This window comes from Salvelinus namaycush, chromosome 4 (genome assembly GCF_016432855.1).
Source record: "Salvelinus namaycush isolate Seneca chromosome 4, SaNama_1.0, whole genome shotgun sequence".
In the NCBI taxonomy this organism is placed as follows: domain Eukaryota; kingdom Metazoa; phylum Chordata; class Actinopteri; order Salmoniformes; family Salmonidae; genus Salvelinus; species Salvelinus namaycush.
The window spans coordinates 32,925,080-32,946,731 of record NC_052310.1 but is presented as its reverse complement, the minus strand read 5'-3'; the positions used below and the strand labels follow the sequence as shown (position 1 = coordinate 32,946,731).

General features: G+C 41.9%; 2 protein-coding genes across 2 annotated transcripts in view; both read left to right on the top strand.

The window, feature by feature from the left end:
• The window catches only part of oga (O-GlcNAcase), a 38,092-nt gene extending 23,203 nt beyond the window's left edge, over window positions 1–14,889 (top strand). Inside the window, exons 13-18 of the mRNA XM_038991686.1 lie at window positions 1,556–1,641; window positions 7,641–7,745; window positions 8,020–8,111; window positions 8,203–8,395; window positions 8,750–8,909; window positions 9,263–14,889. Of these exons, the coding sequence (XP_038847614.1) occupies window positions 1,556–1,641; window positions 7,641–7,745; window positions 8,020–8,111; window positions 8,203–8,395; window positions 8,750–8,909; window positions 9,263–9,399 (773 nt within the window). The 3' untranslated portion in view covers window positions 9,400–14,889. The remainder of the gene's footprint in view (window positions 1–1,555; window positions 1,642–7,640; window positions 7,746–8,019; window positions 8,112–8,202; window positions 8,396–8,749; window positions 8,910–9,262) is intronic.
• A 3,497-nt stretch (window positions 14,890–18,386) lies between these two features.
• npm3 (nucleophosmin/nucleoplasmin, 3) lies at window positions 18,387–21,137 on the top strand. Its single transcript, XM_038990483.1, has 5 exons — window positions 18,387–18,564; window positions 18,846–18,931; window positions 19,199–19,318; window positions 19,630–19,723; window positions 20,074–21,137. The coding sequence occupies exons 1-5, from the start codon at window positions 18,480–18,482 to the stop codon at window positions 20,169–20,171; spliced, it is 483 nt and encodes a 160-aa protein (XP_038846411.1). The 5' UTR covers window positions 18,387–18,479; the 3' UTR covers window positions 20,172–21,137.
• The last annotated feature ends 515 nt before the right edge of the window (window positions 21,138–21,652 follow it).

The following is a 21,652-nucleotide window of genomic DNA, read 5'->3' as shown; positions in this document are numbered from 1 at the left end:
TTTCTACTGCTATTGGATCGCAGTGGCCGACGTATGCCCACTGCAGGCCTTGTCACCTTTGTAATTGGTTTTTGTTTTGATTGATTTTCATATCAGATTTGATTTGGGTGATGGAAGGAAAGCTGCCCTCCGGATGAAGTCACAGTCACATTTTGCGCAGCGAGCTGTAGTAGTGAGCGATAAGCGTTAACGTATTTCAATCTTTTTTTCTCTGACAGTGTTTGTTTCTCTCTAACATGTATGTTTTTACCAGTAGGCCTTTTCATAGATGTGGCTTGGACAGGCACTGGGTGCACCTACACACTGGGGTTCACACCAGGCTTTCAGATTGTTAGTCTCTCTACCATCCTCTAGTTTGGGGGTACTAACTACAGTATACACCACATTTTTCAGTCTTTAATATGCTTTGAAAGTGACTAGTTGTTCCTTCACGAAGCGACTAGCAACTTACATTGCAACATGACACGCTGAGGCAAGCAGAACAAAACTGTGAAATAACAGTTTTATTAAGATAGAGATCTGTGTCTCCAGTGATTATTTGATGTCAACAAATGGCGTGTGGTGGTGCTTCACTCCCAAGCAGCTAAAAGCTAGCTGTGAGTTCCTCTCTGTGGGTGCATCTGTGTGATGAGTGGAGCCAGCCTCGTCAGAGGAAGTGTTCTAGTCAGGGTGAGGTTGTTACTGTATGCTATAGCAGAAGTGTTAACTCTACTGTAATGTTCTCGTGCTGCATCTGTGTCTACACATGACAGGAGACCTCATCACCAGATGTGGCATCGTCTATCAATCTGATCTTACTCTATATAGCACTTTTTTTGTAACAAAGTGCTTCACAAGCACAACAACCAATGATGGCAATCACTCATATATTTGAAAGGTGTGACTGACAATACAATTTTCAAGGCTGCTCTCGTAAGAATGGAGCAGAGTGCCAACACCATAGTAGATACTCCCCAGTTAAGCGAGCACTTGAGGTGCACTGAAACTGCACCCCTTTTAGTTATGTGTCTGCACGGAACTGTACTCTCTATGTTGAGTTTAAAAACAAACAAAAAATTCAAAGCCTCTCGCTCTTCCTGGTTTGAGTACTGCTCCCTGGTCATGTGCTGAGTCAGGTTAGATGAGAATGTGACTTCAGATGAGGTGCTGGGATCAGTGGGGCGACAGCAGCTGAAGCTTACACAGTAGGACGAGTTCCCCCTAAACACTGATCTAAGGTCAGTTAAGCTAGTTAGAGTATGGATGACTTGGAGGTTCTCACTGCAAGTGAACCAGACTGTTTGAGTCTAATTGATTCAGGCTTTATAACCTCAATGATTCTTCCCAGTGAGACACACAAAAGTAAGCTTTAGTTGCTCAAGCCCCAAGTCCAACCAAACCCATTTCTTACACATTTTATTATTTAAAAAAGCTTTTTATTTTCTTTAGAGTTATTGGAAAATATCGATAACCTGACCCTCCTTGAACCCCCGCCCACCACCTATCTGCAAGTTCCGTTCTATCTCTGGGTCCCATGGTAATGCTGTGTCCATCCGCCGCTGTGTGCTCCTAACAGGGTGCCGTAGTCAGGCCACTGCACAGTTCCTTAGTGGAGACCAAGAGCCTTGGGCCTTTAGGGGCGGTCTAGCAGGAGAGTTTCAGGTATATACCAATGCACTGACTTCACAGATCATAAATGTGATGTAATGCTAGTAAAGAAAATAATTGTTTTGTTTTGAAGAGAAAGTGGTTGTTGCGCACAGCAGACGCGAAAGGGTTTGGTCTGTCTAAGGTGGGCTTATTACAAGGTTTAAATCTCTTTAAAAGGTGTATACCTCAGAATCATTATATAAATAAGTCCATGTCTTGGGACAGAGAGTGCCTGTGAATTTCTAAAGGTATTGGTCCAACCAGCATCTGGTATGGTCTGATCAGTCTAAAAAGGGAAAGGGTGAACTTACATCTTAAAAATCTAAAGCAGTCACACTGGTTTTCTAATCTCCAAAGTGTCTCAAATTCGAATTTCTTTCAGCTGACTGCCCAAAGGAGATGCTGCTTTTCCTTGGGGTACACGTTCTGCCACCTCTCCCCTGAACGTGTGGCATGGCTAGGGTTGGATTTCCATGACATCTCATTTCTTTGCAGGAAAAGCTCAGTGCAAAAATCACCCCTTTGCACACGGAAGCGTATGCATCGCAGCGCCAGCGAGAACGCAAGCGAGTCCGCACGCACAAAGAACTCCATGAGCAAACACGATACTCCTAGACAAGAATATACTGTTGGATGATACGCCTAGACTGTTGGAAACAGTTTTTTTCCCAACTCTGTAGTAGATGATCTTTAAAAGACTTGGTGGTTAGTCTTTAGCTGTATCTAATGTTTAATATACAATACCAGTCAAAAGTTTGGACACACCTACTCATTCCATTTTTTTTCTTTTCTATTTTCGACATTGTAGAGTAATAGTGAAGACATCAGCACAATGAAATAACACATATGGAATCATGTAGTAACCAAAAAAAGTGTTATAGAAATCTAAATATATTTGAGATTCTTCAAAGTAGCCACCCTTTGCCTTGATGACAGCATTGCACACTCTTGGCATTCTCTCAACCAGCTTCATGAGGTAGTCACCTGGAATGCATTTCAATTAACAGGTGTGGCTTGTTAAAAGTTAATTTGTGGAATTTCTTTCTTAATGCGTTTGAAACAATAAGTTGTGTTGTGACAAGGTAGGAGTGGTATACAGAATATAGCCCTGTTTGGTAAGAGACCACGTCCATATGATGGCAAGAAAAAATCTAATAAGCAAAGAGAAACCACAGTCCCTCGTTACTTTCAGAGGGACTGTCAATCAATCTGGAAAATGTCAAGAACTTTGAACGTTTCTTCAAGTACAGTCGCAAAAAACATCAAGCACTATGATGAAACTGACTCTCGTGAGGACCGCCACAGGAAAGGAAGACCCAGAGTTACCTCTGCTGCAGAGGATAAATTCATTAGAATAACTGCACCTCAGATTGCAGCTCAAATACAGTTGAAGTTGGAAGTTTACATACCTTAGCCAAATACATTTAAACTCAATTTTCACAATTCCTGACATTTAAACCTAGTAAAATCCCCTGTCTTAGCTCAGTTAGGATCACAACTTTGTTTTAAGAATGTGAAATGTCAGAATAATAGTAGAGTGATTTATTTCAGCTTTTATTTATTTCATCACATTCCCAGTGGATCAGAAGTTTACATACACTCAATTCAATTTTGGTAGCATTGCCTTTAAATTGTTTAACTTGGGTCAAATGTTTCGGGTAGCCTTCCACAAGCTTCCCACAATAAGTTGGGTGAATTTTGGCCCATTCCTCCTGAAAGAGATGGTGTAACTGAGTCAGGTTTGTAGGCCTCCTTGCTCGCACACGCTTTTTCAGTTCTGCCCACAAATTTTCTGTAGGATTTAGGTCAGGGCTTTGTGATGGCCACTCTAATACCTTGACTTTACCTTGACGTTGTCCTTAAGCCATTTTGCCACAACTTTGGAAGTATGCTTGGGGTCATTGTCCATTTGGAAGACCCATTTGCGGCCAAGCTTTAATTTCCTGACTGATGTCTTGAGATGTTGCTTCAATATATCCACATAATTTTCCTACCTCATGTTGCCATCTATTTTGTGAAGTGCACCAGTCCCTCCTGCAGCAAAGCACCCCCACAACATGATGCTGCCACCCCCGTGCTTCACGGTTGGGATGGTGTTCTTCGGCTTGCAAGCCTCCCCCTTTTTCCTCCAAACATAACGATGGTCATATGGCAAAACAGTTATATTTTTGTTTCATCAGACCAGAGGACATTTCTCCAAAAAGTACGATCTTTGTCCCCATGTGCAGTTGCAAACTGTAGGCTGGCTTTTTTATGGCGATTTTGGAGCAGTGGCTTCTTCCTTGCTGAGCGGCCTTTCAGGTTATGTCGATATAGGACTCGTTTTACTGTGAATATAGATACTTTTGTACCTGTTTCCTCCAGCATCTTCACAAGGTCCTTTGCTGTTGTTCTGGGATTGATTTGCACTTTTCGCACCAAAGTACGTTCATCTGTAGGAGACAGAACACGTCTCCTTCCTGAGTGGTATGACGGCTGAGTGGTCCCATGGTGTTTATACTTGCGTACTACTGTTTGTACAGATGAACGTGGTACCTTCAGGCATTTGGAAATTGCTCCCAAGGATGAACCAGACTTGTGGAGGTCCACAATTTTTTTTCTGAGCTCTTGGCTGATTTCTTTTCATTTTCTCATGATGTCAAGCAAAGAGGCACTGAGTTTGAAGGTAGGCCTTGAAATGCATCCACAGCTACACCTCCAATTGACTCAAATGATGTCAATTAGCCTGTCAGAAGCTTCTAAAGCCTTGACATAATTTTCTGGAATTTTCCAAGCTGTTAAAAGGCACAGTCAACTTAGTGTATGTAAATGTGTTACCCACTGGAATTGCGATACAGTGAACTATAAGTGAAATAATCTGTCTGTAAACAATTGTTTTAAAAATGAATTGTGTCATGCACAAAGTAGATGTCCTAACCGACTTGCCAAAACTATAGTGTGTTAACAAGAAATTTGTAGAGTGGTTGAAAAATGAGTTTTAATGACTCCAACCTAAGTGTATGTTAACTTCGACTTCAACTGTAAATGCTTCACAGAGTTCAAGTAAGAGACACATCTCAACATCAACTATTCAGAGGGGACTGCGTGAATCAGGCCTTCATGGTCGAATTGCTGCAAAGAAACCACTGCTAAAGGACACCAATAAGAAGAGACTTGCTTGGGCCAAGAAACACAAGCAATGGACATTAGAGCGGTGGAAATCTGTCCTTTGGTCTGATGAGTCCAAATTAGAATTGTTTTTGTTCCAACCACCGTCTTTGTGAGACGCTGAGTAAGTGAACGGATGATCTCCGCATGTGTGGTTTCCACCATGAAGCATGGAGGCGGTGGTGTTGGAGTGATTTGCTGGTGACGCTGTTGGTGATTTTATTTAGAATTGAAGTCACGCTTAACCAGCATGGCAACCACAGCATTCTGCAGCGATACGCCATCCCATCTGGTTTGCGCTTAGTGGGACTATCATTTTTCAACAGGACAATGACCCAACACACCTCCAGGCTGTGTAAGGGCTATTTGACCAAGAAAGAGAGTGATGGAGTGCTGCATCAGATGACCTGGCCTCCACAATCACCTGACCTCCACAATCACCTGACCTCAACCCAATTGAGATGGTTTGGGATAAGTTGGAGTGAAGGAAAAGCAGCCAAAAAATGCTCAACATACAGTGGGGAGAACAAGTATTTGATACACTGCCAATTTTGCAGGTTTTCCTACTTACAAAGCATGTAGAGGTCTGTCATTTTTAACATAGGTACACTTCAACTGTGAGAGACTGAATCTAAAACAAAAATCCAGAAAATCACATTGTATGATTTTTAAGTAATTAATTTGCATTTTATTGCATGACATAAGTATTTGAACACCTACCAACCAGTAAGAATTCCGGCTCTCACAGACCTGTTAGTTTTTCTTTAAGAAGCCCTCCTGTTCTCCACTCATTACCTGTATTAACTGCACCTGTTTGAACTCGTTACCTGTGTAAAAGACACCTGTCCACACACTCAATCAAACAGACTCCAACCTCTCCACAATGGTCAAGACCAGAGAGCTGTGTAAGGACATCAGGGATAAAATTGTAGACCTGCACAAGGCTGGGATGGGCTACATGACAATAGGCAAGCAGCTTGGTGAGAAGGCAACAACTGTTGACGCAATTATTAGAAAATGGAAGAAGTTCAAGATGACGGTCAATCACCCTCGGTTTGGGGCTCCATGCAAGATCTCACCTCGTGGGGCATCAATGATCATGAGGAAGGTGAGGGATCAGCCCAGAACTACACGGCAGGACCTGGTCAATGACCTGAAGAGAGCTGGGACCACAGTCTCAAAGAAAAGCATTGGTAACACACTACGCCGTCATGGATTAAAATCCTGCAGCACAAGCAAGTCCCCCTGCTCAAGCCAGCGCATGTCCAGGCCCGTCTGAAGTTTGCCAATGACCATCTGGATGATCCAGAGGAGGAATGGGAGAAGGTCATGTGGTCTGATGAGACGAAAATAGAGCTTTTTGGTCTAAACTCCACTCGCCGTGTTTGGAGGAAGAAGAAGGATGAGTACAACCCCAAGAACACCATCCCAACCGTGAAGCATGGAGGTGGAAACATCATTCTTTGGGGATGCTTTTCTGCAAAGGGTACAGGACGACTGCACCGTGTTGAGGGGAGGATGGATAGGGCCATGTATCGCGAGATCTTGGCCAACAACCTCCTTCCCTCAGTAAGAGCATTGAAGATGGGTCGTGGCGGGGTCTTCCAGCATGACAACGACCCGAAACACACAGCCAGGGCAACTAAGGAGTGGCTCCATAAGAAGCATCTCAAGGTCCTGGAGTGGCCTAGCCAGTCTCCAGACCTGAACCCAATAGAATATCTTTGGAGGGAGCTGAACGTCCGTATTGCCCAGCGACAGCCCCGAAACCTGAAGGATCTGGAGAAGGTCTGTATGGAGGAGTGGGCCAAAATCCCTGCTGCAATGTGTGCAAACCTGGTCAAGAACTACAGGAAACGTATGATCTCTGTAATTGCAAACAAAGGTTTCTGTACCAAATATTAAGTTCTGCTTTTCTGATGTATCAAATACTTATGTCATGCAATAAAATGCAAATTAATTACTTAAAAATCATACAATGTGATTTTCTGGATTTTTGTTTTAGATTCCGTCTCTCACAGTTGAAGTGTACCTATGATAAAAATGACAGACCTCTACATGCTTTGTAAGTAGGAAAACCTGCAAAATCGGCAGTGTATCAAATACTGTATGTGGGAACTCCTTCAAGACTGTCGGAAAAGCATTCCAGGTGACGCTGGTTGAGAGAATGCCAGAAGTGCAACGCTGTCATCAAGGCAAAGGTTACTACATGATTCTTCAAAGTAGCCACCGAACACTTTTTTTGGTTACTACATGATTCCATGTGTGTTATTTCATAGTTTTGATGTCTTCACTATTATTCTACAATGTAGAAAAAAGTACAAATAAAGATAAACCCTTGAATTAACTTTTGACTGGTCCTGTATGTTAGACTTGTGTAGTTTTGCTCCTGGAGTTTTGTGACTGTGTCAGCGCCAGCATCATGACTTCTCTCTACAGGAGGGCCCTGCCCAGCGCAGCGACTCGAAGTGATGCCTTAGACCAGACACGGGGAATGGAGCAGCAGTATCTCCTTTAGCCAGCAGCACCTTTCTCAGACCAAGCCTTTACTCCTCCAATATACACCTGTAACTCATATTCCTCTGTCTTTTAAAAGAAAACATTCTTTGTGCTATACTCTCATAAAAACAGATGTGATGATTTGCTACTGCTGTTCACTGTCTAGCCAAAAGTGCCACAGAAGCCATTTTTAGTAATGTTACTTCCATGTCTTGGACCATTGGCTGGTTTAACCTTACTTTGACACCCAGCTGTTGTTGGTGCCACAGTGTCTTAGCAGTAGCAAAGGAGCTCTGAGACATTGAATGCAGAGACCGTGCCTGATGTCAGTTATACTGAACCTTTCTGTTTTGATCCCTCGACAGAGATTGTTGCCAATCGACGGGGCAAACGATCTTTTCTTCCAGCCTCCTCCCGCACTGCCAACATCCAAAATCTATTCCATCAGGCCCTACTATGCTAAAGATGAGGTAAGGAGAGTTTTTATGGCACCTTTGCCCTACATCAGTAGGTGTGTCTGTGTGTGGGTATGGGTGGGTGTTATTTCCCTGTATGCAGTCAGTGATTAGCTGAACAGACTGGGTGTAACTACATGCTATTGGTATCTGAGCTGTCCTCACTTAAACACTGCTTTGAGGTTCATCGGTAGGCCTGTTTACCCATTCTGCACTGTCAGCGGGTCTCCTCCATTCCTGTGTGTGTGCGCGTCATTCTGAGTCCTTTCTAACTGCTTGTGTGTTCCAGCATGCGGTTTATAAGATCTGCAGAGAGATGTACTCTGAAGGAGTGGAGGAACTGCCCTTCTCTGGAGAGGAGCCAGACCTCATAGGCGACAGGTAAGAACTTTTTTTCCCGTTGTCATCTAACATTTATTTTGAAAACTATGAAAGTGGAGACAATTCACCCTAATGTGAATTGTTTCTCCAGGTTAGTAGGAGGGTTCCTGAACCTGAGTCCAGACTATGGGTTTGTCCTGGAGGACGAGGAGGGGATCTGTGGTTACGCTCTGGGCACTGTGGACGTCAAGCCCTTTGTCAAGAAGTGTAAAATGAGCTGGATCCCCTCCATGCAGGAGAAATACAACAAGCCCGACTGCCAGAAGGACCTCTCTGAGGCTGAGGTAGGAGACTGGGTTGACGGAGTCTCTTTCGCTTGACTGTTTTCATTCTCGTTCTGTGATACTATTTTATATATATATTTTAGTTGTGCCATGAACATGATATCTGGTTGTCTTACCTACTTTGGTCGAATGCACAAATACCCCTTTCACTACTGAACTGAGCTGTACTGGGCTGGCCTGGTTACGCATCCACCATAGTTTCTGGTAAGGACGATGTCAAAAGAAAATAACCGAGACCGCTCAGTACAGTTCAGGTGGGCATGGTAGTGTGATGGATATTATTGTACATTGCTCTGGATGAGAGTGTCTGTTAAATTACTAAAATGGCAAACGATCTCTCTCCATCTCCCGTAGAAGATGATGTTGAGTTTCCATGAGGAGGAGGAGGGCCTCCCAGAATCGTTCCTCTCCAACTTCCCGTCCCTCATCAAAGTGGACATCCATGCCAAGGTCACCGACCCCAGCGTGGCCAAGAGCATGATGGGGTGCCTGCTCTCTTCCCTAAAGGCCAATGGTAGGCGGAGTTGACAGAACCTGTCTTAATCAATCAAGCACATTAGCAAACGTCTATGATCCATTATCGAAAACTTCAGTCGTCCACATCCCAATTATAATGTATAAGGATGCTTGTCATGAGCATGTATGACCCCCTTATGTTGTATCGTCATCTCATAATGGTCCTAGCTAAATACCAGCCATTTTGAGTCTGTTGAAAATGTCCTACGTAGAGAGACGTAACATTATTAGCCTTATAATAGTATATAAAGGCTCATACATGCTTATAACAAATTCTAACACATATCGGCAGGTTTTAAGTAGTGTTACCATAACTGTTATGTTGCTAAGCTGTTTACTCTTTCCCCCCAGGTTCCATTGGTGCGTTCTGTGAGGTGCGTCAGGCAGACAAGAGGATGATGGACTTCTACAGTAAGCTTGGCTGCTTCGAGGTTGCCAAGATGGAGGGCTTCCCCAAAGACATAATCATCATGGGCCGCAGCCTTTGAGAACAACTACAACATCATCAACACGGGACGCAGCTTCTGAGACAGTTAGCCTTGCTAACCAAGCAACCATGGAGCTGTATAGAAAGCTTAAGTCAGCCAGGCTAAGGATCACTGTCTGTTACCTTTACAAAACAACCAATACTTGATGATTTTATACTTCAACCACCTGGACTAGACAAGGCTAGAGGCAGCCTGTTTTTAGACAGTGTTCAGAAACATCGCATCTTGTACAGATTCACTGTGCTGCCGCTAAAGGCCAAGAGCTCTGCCGGATTGAAACAGAATCCGAAACTGTTAAGAGCCACAGAGGTTATCTGTAAAGCCCTGTGTGTGTTGATTTGAGCCAAGATGGCGGACGGTTTCCCTCTGTCTTTGGTCTCCAGAATGGAGGTGATGACTGTTCCCCGTGCGGCTGCAGGAAGTAGGAGCTGGTCAGGTGCCATCCACTCCCATTAGCCTTTCAGACCATTCGACTTGACTGTCAGTAGCCGCGAGTGGGGGTCTGTCTGTGTCTCACGCAGACACAGTCAGGGGGTGTATTGAGATATTACTCCATCTGAAATTGCTCCCCGTGTAACACATTACTTTTGTCTGGTTAAAGGTAGTGCAGTGTATAGAGAATAGGGAGTTATTTGAGACTTGGTAGTAGATCATGACACTACACCCTAGTATAGGCCTAGCTGATGGGGTGCTGGTTGGGGAAAAGGGGCCTTTAAAGTATATTACAGTTTTCTCCTGCACCACCTCTTCAAACAGGTGGTCCTCCTAGCTAACAGAGTGGAGAGTGGTTTATGATTCCACCTATACTGTTTTCTAGTGCATCCATTTCACTCTTGAGTTTGAAAAATGGTATCTTTCTGGTGTGTTACAGATTCCTCAATAGTTTACCTAACCAAGACATGCAGATGAAATCATATGTTTGAGTGTTCGAGGAAACTTCTGCAGACTTAAGTAACGAGTTGTTTTCTTGAAACCCACCTGAGTAGAAATGGATAACCTTGAAGAGAGAGAAAGGAATATGTGGAAGTTGTCACTTATGTTATGGTTTGTTTATTCCCTTAACCCTTTGCTTTTGGCCATGTTTTTTACTAGGGATGTAACGATTTACCAATACGCACCGGTCCCCGATTTTAAAATGTTTTAAGATATAAGTGTACCGGTCCACGGACCCCAAACCGATCCAAATGTAGCATGCATCGGTCAGAAAACGATTTAAACGTTACAAATTGCCGGTTCACCAAAATGTTTTGCTCACCAAAATGTTTTGCTCATATTACATTCTTTCTACCTTCTGAAAATACTTCTCAACTTTTGTGACAACTGATGCGTCGTCTTTCCTTCAGTGTCGAACTGCATGTAACTGTGTTGACAGTCATTGATCTACAAGTCATTTTGCATGCCGAACAACCCCAGGCAATATCAGTAGCCTAGTCAAACTGATACCCTTTACAGACAGACTTTACGGTATGTTGCCTGTTAAAAAAAAAAAAAACAGGCAATGTTTTTAGGGCACAATTCATAGTCACATTTTTACCACATTCTTGCCAGGATAAGCCTTTTTTTATATCTCCCGTGCACATGCCGGCAAGTGTGGGAGTAGACGTGGGGCCAATGTGGGTGGACATCCTATTTTAATAAATCCATTGAATATACGCCATCACAAATAAATCCATTATTAATTAGTTTTAGGCTGGACCTAAGAAACAAAACCCATTTTTTCCCCAAAAATAATAGAATGCCATGTTTTGAGTTTAATTTTGTTACTGGTCTGTGCGGCCTATATGGCTGTGGCATGCACGTGAAATCAATATTTATTTTGTTAATTAAACAGACGAAACATACTTGGGCTACATTATTGCATGCTAAATGTTTCTGATCAGTGATGGATGAGCAAACCGATCGATGAGCTATACCACCTCCACTTATTTTCCCAGCCAGAGAATTAACCAAATATACAGACGAGATTCAGTGAAACAAAATCACATTGATTGATTAAGACAAGTCACAGGCTTTTGGTCGGGAGTAGGCCTAGGCTACTAGGCGACTGCCAGTGAAGAGCAAAATAATTCACTTGTTAAGCTACATAACATGCTGGCAAAATGTTCTGATCGGTGCTAATAAATGACCCAACCAGACAAGATGATCATGAGCAGCACTCACCTCAACTTAGCTAACATTACCACAGCCTAATTGTAGTTAACCAATATCCAGAGGTTCGGGGAAAATAAAAATCTGACATTGATTTATCAAGACCCCATGCTTGTCTCAAAGCAGTGCGAAACGGTGTTGAAATAGTTGACCACACGCATGTAGGCTGCTGCGTCAATGAAATGTATTATAACAGTTGGATGACTGGGAGTTTCAGTAAGCAACAATTTGATGCCTTCAATTGGATTAGCCTACTTTATTCCAATATTTTTGTCATTCGGTGATGTCTATTCCAACGATAATTCTTTATGGATCCATCCAGTTATAGTTAAGGAAACTGTGTATATGGTGGGCTATGCGAAGATGGGTGAAGTGACATGTCTCGCAAAGTTTAGAACTGCCAGGATGATAGTAGTAACTGGTGGTGCCTAGCAACCATCAAGAACTTAAGAGCGTGCCAATGCCGCCTCAGCATTACGGCTACATTTCATACTAAGCCGTAGGCAGAACTGTACCGCAACCAAGTCGCCAGCAATACCTTTCATATATAAAGAGAAGTCGGCAAAAAGTTATCGGGATGCTAAATGAAAAAGCGGAAAAACATCTTGGTTTGGAAGGTGTATGAGAAGGGTGCAATTGCGGCCCGCAATTCGTGGCGTTCCTGTATGTTGGTATTCCTGCATCTGCATATTCAGGAAATTATCAAATTTACCCTGTATATCTAAAAATGACCATCTACACTGATTGTTTAAAGTAAAACTATCAAAACTATTGCTGATGGTGAACCTGAATAATCAAAACAAAATCTAGTGTAAGCCCTGTTCAGCAGGTATAGCCAGATGAGTTGTCTCTGGTAGCTTACTTTTATTCCGGTAAAACACAATTTTCAACAGCACATCGATAGCAATAACGTAGCAAATTACATAGGTTGTCACTCAACTAATAAAGCCTAATATCATGCAAGCCATTTTAGCATTTGCATGCTGAAGGTGCCGCACAGATGTGCAAGAGCAGGAACAGGTCGCCTACCTTGTGCAAAACTGGGCACTGTGCGCAGTTTGACCAACAGTGTGTGAATGCAGCCTGCAATTTGGGGCATTCCTGAATGTGGGCATTCTTATCCTGACAAGGACACCAATCACTTTTGCGAGGCATGGTCGACGCAAGAGGATATCACTCCAAATGGTCAAAACCATTTGATTTTGAAAGAAAGTTGTGCTATATATTCATTGCCTATGTCATAGCTAATTTGTGAACAATAAATATTGATACATTGCTAGCTCTAACACTTAATCTGCTAAATTTCTCAATTTTGATTTCAGAAACAGTGGGGGGACAAAAAACATGCCCCCCCCCCCCCCAATCTGGTAGTGGGGTGGTAGATGCCTAGTCTCCTTTATGGCTCATCTCAGGTGCCTGCATAGTACATACACCGCATAGAAATACATAATTTACACAAAACACACACAAACAGAGGCCCAGCTCATTAGCTCCATCAACAGCATTCAACATTCATAATTTAGAATGGAAAATGAATGTGTTTATGCAACAAATGTTAGTGCATCGCCTCGACCGAATCGCATCGATTCGTTCTCTAATCAAACCTAATGGCACAGAATTGTTTCAAACTAAAACGTATCGTTCCTGTATCGTATCTAGATACGTATAGAATCGTCTTAAAAAGGAAAGATGCACATCCCTATTTTTTACAGTATGTTTATATATTGCTTTTGTATTGCCTTTTGGTTCATTGCCTTTCTATATGATTTTTCTACCTGTGGATATCTCCAAGGGGCCTATTGCCCTGTACTGTAGCTCACAGGTGATTATCACGCACTCTTATCTACTGTCAATCCACCTGACATATACATAAGGGGACTTGAGAATGGGTGGGTTCATTTTAGCTTACTTGGTGCCCAGGGTGGGCTGAGTTTTGACATTTAATTACCATGGAATAATCTACCTTCCGGTACCCCAGGCGAGCTAAAAATGAACGCACCTTGCCTCAAGGGTGGGTCATCTGCTCTGAAAGGTCTCTAGATTCAGTCACAAATCCAGTGCTCTGGCTCTTAAGCCAAGAGAGATGAGCCAAATCTTAATGTTAGAAAATGTGAAAATAGGACGAAACAGTTTGCAGATGCTTTAGCACTCCCACTATAATGCAGCTGCTCTATTTCTCAACTTCCCATGATGTGCTGAGGAATGCTAACCACTAACCAGAATCTTATCCAGGACATCATGTTCAGTTAGAAATATACTGTGTAGAACAGACGCGATTCCATGCAAAGCAGAATGAGGAACCATGTCGGCTCTGTACGCCACATTTCTATCTGCAACGTCCTACAACATTGCACTCACTTGAATACCATTGCTGCCCTTCTTAGGGTTGTTAAGCTAGAGTGACATTGACTGACTACCTTCACTGGCCCTGGCTGTGTCAAGAGAAATGGAGGGAGTGATATACTATACCTAGGCCTTTTGTATCTACATATGTGTTAAATGTTTTATACTCAAAGTGTTTCTCATTTTGCTGTTTTTGTTCATGTAAAGCGAGTAAAAAGCACTTTGATCCTAACATGAAGCCTTCTCTTTGTAACAGGAGGATCAGCCGTAGCTCATGTTGCTTTGTCCTAGCTGCCTGCCAATGTGATGTTTTGATACTGCTACATACAGTACATCTGTGCTGTGCATGATGCTTATTAGATTTGTTTGGTTTAGCAAACATCAGAAGAAAAAAATCACATCCATATTACAGTCTAGTTCACCGGGGGGAGTTGATAGCTTGATGCCCTTCCTCAACCTATGACGTCACCGCAGACAATAGACAAGTCAATTAAAATCTGTAAAGGAATAGGGGGGAAATAAGACAAGTATTTGGTTAGCTCATTTTTGTTTTCTGATTTTTGTCATTTCTCAATGAGCACAAGCCTGAATCAGTTGAAACATTTTAAACAGTAGTTAGATTGAAGTATTTGTCTTCTCTATTCAACACGTCACCCTCCGTACTATGTTATTCTGTGGTGGTCAAGTAAATTTCCCAGAGAGAATAAAACATGTATCCTTCCAGTTCTCCACTGATATTGAAGGGTTCACTTTTCCATAACGTCAGACATTTTGTCATTGCTTGTGCTATTGTGACGACTGCTTTTTTTTCTGCCTCCTGATTTTGAAAGTATAGCTGCAGTTGAAAGGGATTATTGTAGGCCTGCGTTTGATGATACATACATAGGGACATTGGGTTTTTTGAGGGGGACGTTTACTGATAATATAACTCATTTCTGTAAAATGTGTATGTAAAAGGAAAATGATGGTTTATAATATTAATAAACAATGTAAAAAGTGTTTTGAGTAGTGTATTATTGTATGAACTCGTGAAAAATGTGTTATGATTACTGATATGACTGGTTGTTGAGTTATTTAAACAGCTGTAACTATTTAACAGGTATTGTGTAGACTACTGTATTTAGTATTTATTAGGATCCCCATTAGTTATAGCCTAAGCAGCCGACAGTGCATGTGCACTATATCTGCACTAGGCTGGATGTGCCCAGTAATATACTCGTGTACCCCATGGACCGGCTCAAACAGAAAGCATCAGGCTGCAAATTTCCCTCAACTAGTTTTAATTTCGAGAAGGTGGAAATATGGGTAGGCCTACTTTCTTTATGCACCACCATTTTTGAATGTTCTGACAATGTAGAATGTTGCACACATTTGGCTGAATGCGGTGTGCTACATCCTAAATTGTTCAAAAATACAAAAATGGTGTTTCATAAAGAAAGTACGCATATTTTCCTCGTTTTTTTCCTCCCTGACGCCAATAAATCTAGTCAAAAGAGGAAGATTATGACTTCTCCAGCCTGAATGAAGGATGCTTTATATATGAGCCGGTCCACGGGGGACACGAGTGTAGGTATTACCGGGAATTCACATCAAGCCTAGACGACCATGCTTGGGCGCTAGATTTGCATCTGCTGTCAATGCTACATTAGCTGCTGCCTTGAGCAACTGTTCCTGGGGTCCAAACAGGAACTAAACAATTAGGCTACATCACAAAACAACAGCCTACTTCATAAATAAAATGATACGTCATACATGACATAGTTACATTACTCTTACTACAAAATTACAATCTAAAATGTACAGTACTACAATAATACAATATGTGTATGCGTGTATGTCTTCACAGTCCCGCGTTGTGCCCTGAAGTGTACAGTCGTGGCCAAAAGTTTTGAATGATACAAATATTAATTTCCACAAAGTTTGCTGCTTCAGTGTCTTTAGATATTTTTGTCCGATGTTACTATGGAATCCTGAAGTATAATTACAAGCATTTCATAAGTGTCAAAGGCTTTTATTGACAATTACATGAAGTTGATGCAAAGAGTCAATATTTGCAGTGTTGACCCTTCTTTTTCAAGACCTCTGCAATCTGCCCTGGCATGCTGTCTATTAACTTCTGGGCCACATCCTGACTGATGGCAGCCCATTCTTACATAATCAATGCTTGGAGTTTGTCAGAATTTGTGGGTTTTTGTTTGTCTACCCGCCTCTTGAGGATTGACCACAAGTTCTCAATGGGATTAAGGTCTGGGGAGTTTCCTGGCCATGGACCCAGAATATCGATGTTTTGTTCCCCAAGCCACTTAGTTATCACTTTTGTCTTATGCCAAGGTGCTCCATCATGCTGGAAAAGGCATTGTTCGTCACCAAACTGTTCCTGGATGGTTGGGAGCAGTTGCTCTCGGAGAATGTGTTGAATCTGCATTCTTTATTCATGGCTGTGTTCTTAGGCAAAATTGTGAGTGAGCCCACTCCCTTGGCTGAGAAGCAACTCCACACATGAATGGTCTCAGGATGCTTTACTGTTGGCATGACACAGGACTGATGGTAGCGCTCACCTTGTCTTCTCCGGACAAGCTTTTTTCCGGATGCCCCAAACAATCGAAAAGGGGATTCATCAGAGAAAATGACTTTACCCCAGTCCTCAGCAGTCCAATCCCTGTACCTTTTGCAGAATATCAGTCTGTCCCTGATGTTTTTCCTGGAGAGAAGTGGCTTCTTTGCTGCCCTTCTTGCTACCAGGCCATCCTCCAAAAGTCTTTGCCTCACTGTGTGTGCAGATGCACTCACACCTGCCTGCTGCCATTCATGAGCAAGCTCTGTACTGGTGGTGCCCCGATCCCGCAGCTGAATCAACTTTAGGAGACGGTCCTGGCGCTTGCTGAACTTTCTTGGGCACCCTGAAGCCTTCTTCACAACAATTGAACCGCTCTCCTTGAAGTTCTTGATAAATGTTTGATTTAGGTGCAATCTTACTGGCAGCAATATCCTTGCCTGTGAAGCCCTTTTTGTGCAAAGCAATGATGACGGCACGTGTTTCCTTGCAGGTAACCATGGTTGACAGAGGAAGAACAATGATTCCAAGCACCACCCTCCTTTTGAAGCTTCCAGTCTGTTATTCGAACTCAATCAGCATGACAGAGTGATCTCCAGCCTTGTCGTCGTCAACACTCACACTTGTGTTAACGAGAGAATCACTGACATGTCAGCTGGTACTTTTGTGGCAGGGCTGAAATGCAGTGGAAATGTTTTTGGGGGATTCAGTTCATTTGCATGGCAAAGAGGGACTTTGCAATTAATCTGATCACTCTTCATAACATTCTGGAGTATATGCAAATTGCCATCATACAAACTGAGGCAGCAGACTTTGTGAAAATTAATATTTGTGTCATTCTCAAAGCTTTTGGCCACGACTATACATAGGATTCGATCACATTTCCATCCATAGTTTTTATTCGCGTAAAGTCATACCAAAGGTGTTTATAACTAACCCAAAATAGACCAGAGCCTGTCGTTTCCAATGGGAGCAAGTGAATCATAGTGGGCAGAACAAGCAAGTAAATAGCTGTAACTATGTAACAGGTATTATGTAGACTACTGTATTTAGTATTTATTAGGATCCCCATTAGTTGGGATGAGTTGGACCGCAGAGTGAATAAAAAGCAGCCAACACGTGCTCAGCATATATGGGAACTTCTTCAAGACTGTTTGAAAAGCATTTCAGGTGAAACTGGTTGAGAGAATTCCAAGAGTGTACAAAGGCTGTCATCAAGGCAAAGGGTGGCTACTTTGAAGAATCTCAAATCTCAAATATATTTTGATTTGTTTAACACTTGTTTGGTTACTACATGATATCATGTGTTATTCCATAGTTTTGATGTCTTCACTATTATTCTACAATGTAGAAAATAGTAAAAATAAAGAAAAACCCTTGAATGAGTATGTGTGTCCAAACTTTTGACTGGTACTGTATATAATAGCATCATGTAGAGTACCGCACAGTCTACCCGCACTGTATCTGCCAGTTGTTGGCTAGGGCACACTTGCCAAGACCAAAGTAGGCATATTTGCTATTTAACGCAAAAGTGTTTGTGACAAAACTATCAGTAGAGTTGAACATGCGATGGAAACATATTAACTTTTTATTTGGTGCATGAAAACTTAAGTGAAAAATATATGTTGTGTGCACTATGCAATCATGCCCTGATTTTTAGCCACAAGTCCATTTGGTGGAAACACCACTGATGGGAAAATGCGAGTAAATACTTACGTATTTAAATACTTACGTTATGTGGATTCTAGAATATTCGCATGAAAATCTGTCGCCAATTGGATGGAAACCTAGTTTATGATAAGGAATTAGTTGTTCTAACTTCTTATATTGATAGACCAACAATAACTGATGCTGTAACAAGTAAACTCCAGACCCAAACCAAAGCCCGTTGGCCCCTCCCCTTCAAACACAGGTTGAAACGTATTTACGCCTGCGACGCGATTTGTTTTGACGTCATATGTTGCATTTCTTGAATGCGAGTCTGATCTTCCATCGAGCTAGCTAATACATTTACTTTATTTTCACACAATCAAAAATGTCGCACAGTCACGGAGAAGACGATTGCTGCTCGGAAGACCACGGGAGTGTTGGCCAATCGAGATTGGAGAGCTATGTATTCAGTAAGGATCGCCTTTTCCAAAACAATCTGTCGTATAAAATTATTGGTAGCAGCACACGTGGGGATGCCATCACGTTGTATTTTGGATCTTGTTTGATTGCATTTTTTATTTTACAATGAGAGTAACCGATTTAGAGAGAAATATATTGTAAGAAAGACTGCTAAAATATATTTAGATTTTGTCATAATTATTATACACCACAGCTGTACGCGCTAATGTTACATCCGTCTCTGAACCACACGTGTAACGTTAGCTAAAATTGCAACATTGTATCTTCGTAGGTTGTGAATTATCCTCCAAAGTACCGTTCTACACATTCCAAGGGGACGAAGAGGAGGATTTGGAACACTTTCTCGAACTACGGACGGTGGGTTTTACTTTAAGCTAGCTAACTATATCACTTAACTCTCTTTACAATTAGACTAACTTTTTTCTAAGACATGATACTCATGACATTGGAACCAGTGGTATCAGGTGTGCCAGGATCCAGAGTTATGTTGCTCTAGCATACCTTACATGCCTCTGATACAGAAACGTTAGTGAATCAATTATGTAATGCCTCTTCAAATCCACTGTATGATTCTATTTTGAGGGAGTGAAGTCCCTGCTGTACAAATATTGTATACATCTCTAGGTTTGCTTGGGAGAGGGAGCGAAGGAGGAGAGTAATGTGGTGGAGGTGACTGCTATGAACCACCAGGGGAAAACTATTTCTGTACCTGTCGCCAACCTCCATATCAACTGCCTGCCAATGGTGAGTGGCACACATACACCACCACCTACTTCAGACTGGGAGGGGAAGGAAACATGAGATTCAAAAGAAGACACTTCTACATTCTCCTACACACTGCTTATTTGTAAAGTTTCTGACTTTCCACATGTGGGAAATGAAACAATCTCATAATGCACTGGCCACCCGTAACACTGAGGTTTCAGATGTTTGTCTAGTTGTTAGGCATTTGTGTGGATCTGAAAGGGCTAGGGGTTGATTTTGGATTAAATGTCTGCCTTGCCGGTCTGCCTTGTGGTGTGTGTGTGGTTGGGAATCTCAATTGTCTTCCTCAGGTGAGTCTTGGGGAGTTTGAGCTGAAGGCCCCTGTCACCATTAGACTGAAGTCGGGTACCGGACCAGTGACCGTTAGCGGTCTGCACCTCATTGGTAAAATGATTGCTTTAATAATTGGCCTGTAAGGACATGATCATGACCACATATACATTAAAGGAGAAGATTCACCCATCATATAATGCAAAACTCGTCATACCGGCTGTATTTCTGCCTATTTGAGCGGCAATGGCTCAAATACACATGAAAACATGAAATGACCCTGGGAATGGGTACAGTGCTTAGAGATGCACAAAAAACTATATAACATTCAAAATAGATGAATCTTTTCTTTTAAAGGGATAGTCTAAGTTCTCTGACCTGTTGGCAGTGAGACAGAGTTAACAGTCCTAACTGAGGAACTGCTTTTTTCCTAGTGATTGATAACTTTTGTCCCCCTCTACCAGCCTCTGACAACGCTGACTCTGACTTGTCTAGTGAAGAAGAAGACTTGGACGAAGAGATAATCCCCATCAAACCAGCCAAAAAGAAACAGAAGTTGTAACGGGACTGGATATCTGATTAATAAATGTTTTTTTAGGGAATAAAGATTTTCTTGTACCAATAGGAAACATGAAATTCAGATTCTCTATCCCACTGCAAAGTTGTTTAGAAATGTGGGAAGAAAAATACCGGGGGGAAATTATGGATGAAAGGTGCACGAATACGGACCTCATTTTTTATCTTTGACTGTGGCCATGTTTGGGTTGTGGTTACTGAACCATGTCCTAGGGATTAGTCTACTCTCTTTGGCCTGTTGGGGCGAGCTCTTGTTTTCGGCTGCGGAAGTGTTTGGTTTCATTATAAAGAATCAATTGCAATGTATTAAATACAATCAAGATCCTAAGATGGTTTTATTATTATTGTAACAAGTGTTTGGTTGAGTGGAAATGGATAACTAAGCTTTTAGGCTGGGATCCGATCGGAAACCGCATTCACGGTAAATGGTACATATGTCGGTTCAGTCAGAAAATACCTTTTAATTGTCAATGATCAAAAGCTGATCTGAATGAATCCCTGCCATAGTTTCCTACATACTTTCTTTACATGGTTACAGCACCATCAGTTGACAGAATTTTTTTACTATTGACTTTCAGAGTTGAAATGTACTATTTTTGTTGCTGAAGTGGATATACATTCATGTTTGCATGCTATTGTTTATTTGGATAACATATTAAACCTAATTGTAAATGGGGTTTCCAGGTTGGTGGGTGTTAATGTATTGGTTTTCTTGCTCTTCTGGCTGGGTTGGATTTGAACAAATCGGGATAAATAAGTTAGCCAGGTAGCTTTGAGAAACACTCAAGCTAACATTGAACATAGATTATTGAAAATAGCCGCACAAAAAAAATATGGTCAGTTTTGTACTATTTAGGGAAATGAAAGCTGGCTAATTGATCATTTGAGATATTACCTTTGAACATTTTTGTTGTACATTTTCAGATTCTATAAATAAAAACACTTGGTATTATTAAGTCTCATTTATTGGCTTTTTATCAAATCAATTGTACATTTCTGAGTCTGACATCTCATGTTATGCCCAGTGTTGATTGGCCATCAGAGGCTATGGTATTTCATTGAATTGTGTTATTCTTAAGATATGCCTTGCCCCCTGCCCCTTCACACACAAACAATAGGCAGACGTACCCTTACACATAGCTCTAGGTGTAAGACAGGGTTTCCCAAACTCGGTCCTGGGTGCACGTGTTGGTTTTTGCCCTAGTGCTACTCAGCGGATTCAAATAATCAAAGCTTGATGGTGGGTTGGTTATTTGAATCAGCTGGTTAGTGCTAGGGCAAAAAACTAAATGTGAACCTAGTGGGGGCCCCAGGACCGAGTTTGGGAAACCCTGGTATAAGGCATTCCATTTGGCTTAAATGCAGGCACTTGATAAACGCAGCCCAGTTTCAAAGGCTAATAGATGTGTTTCTCTTTCCAGATATTTATTGGTTTAGAGGGGAATCTGGCTGAATGTAATTTATGGA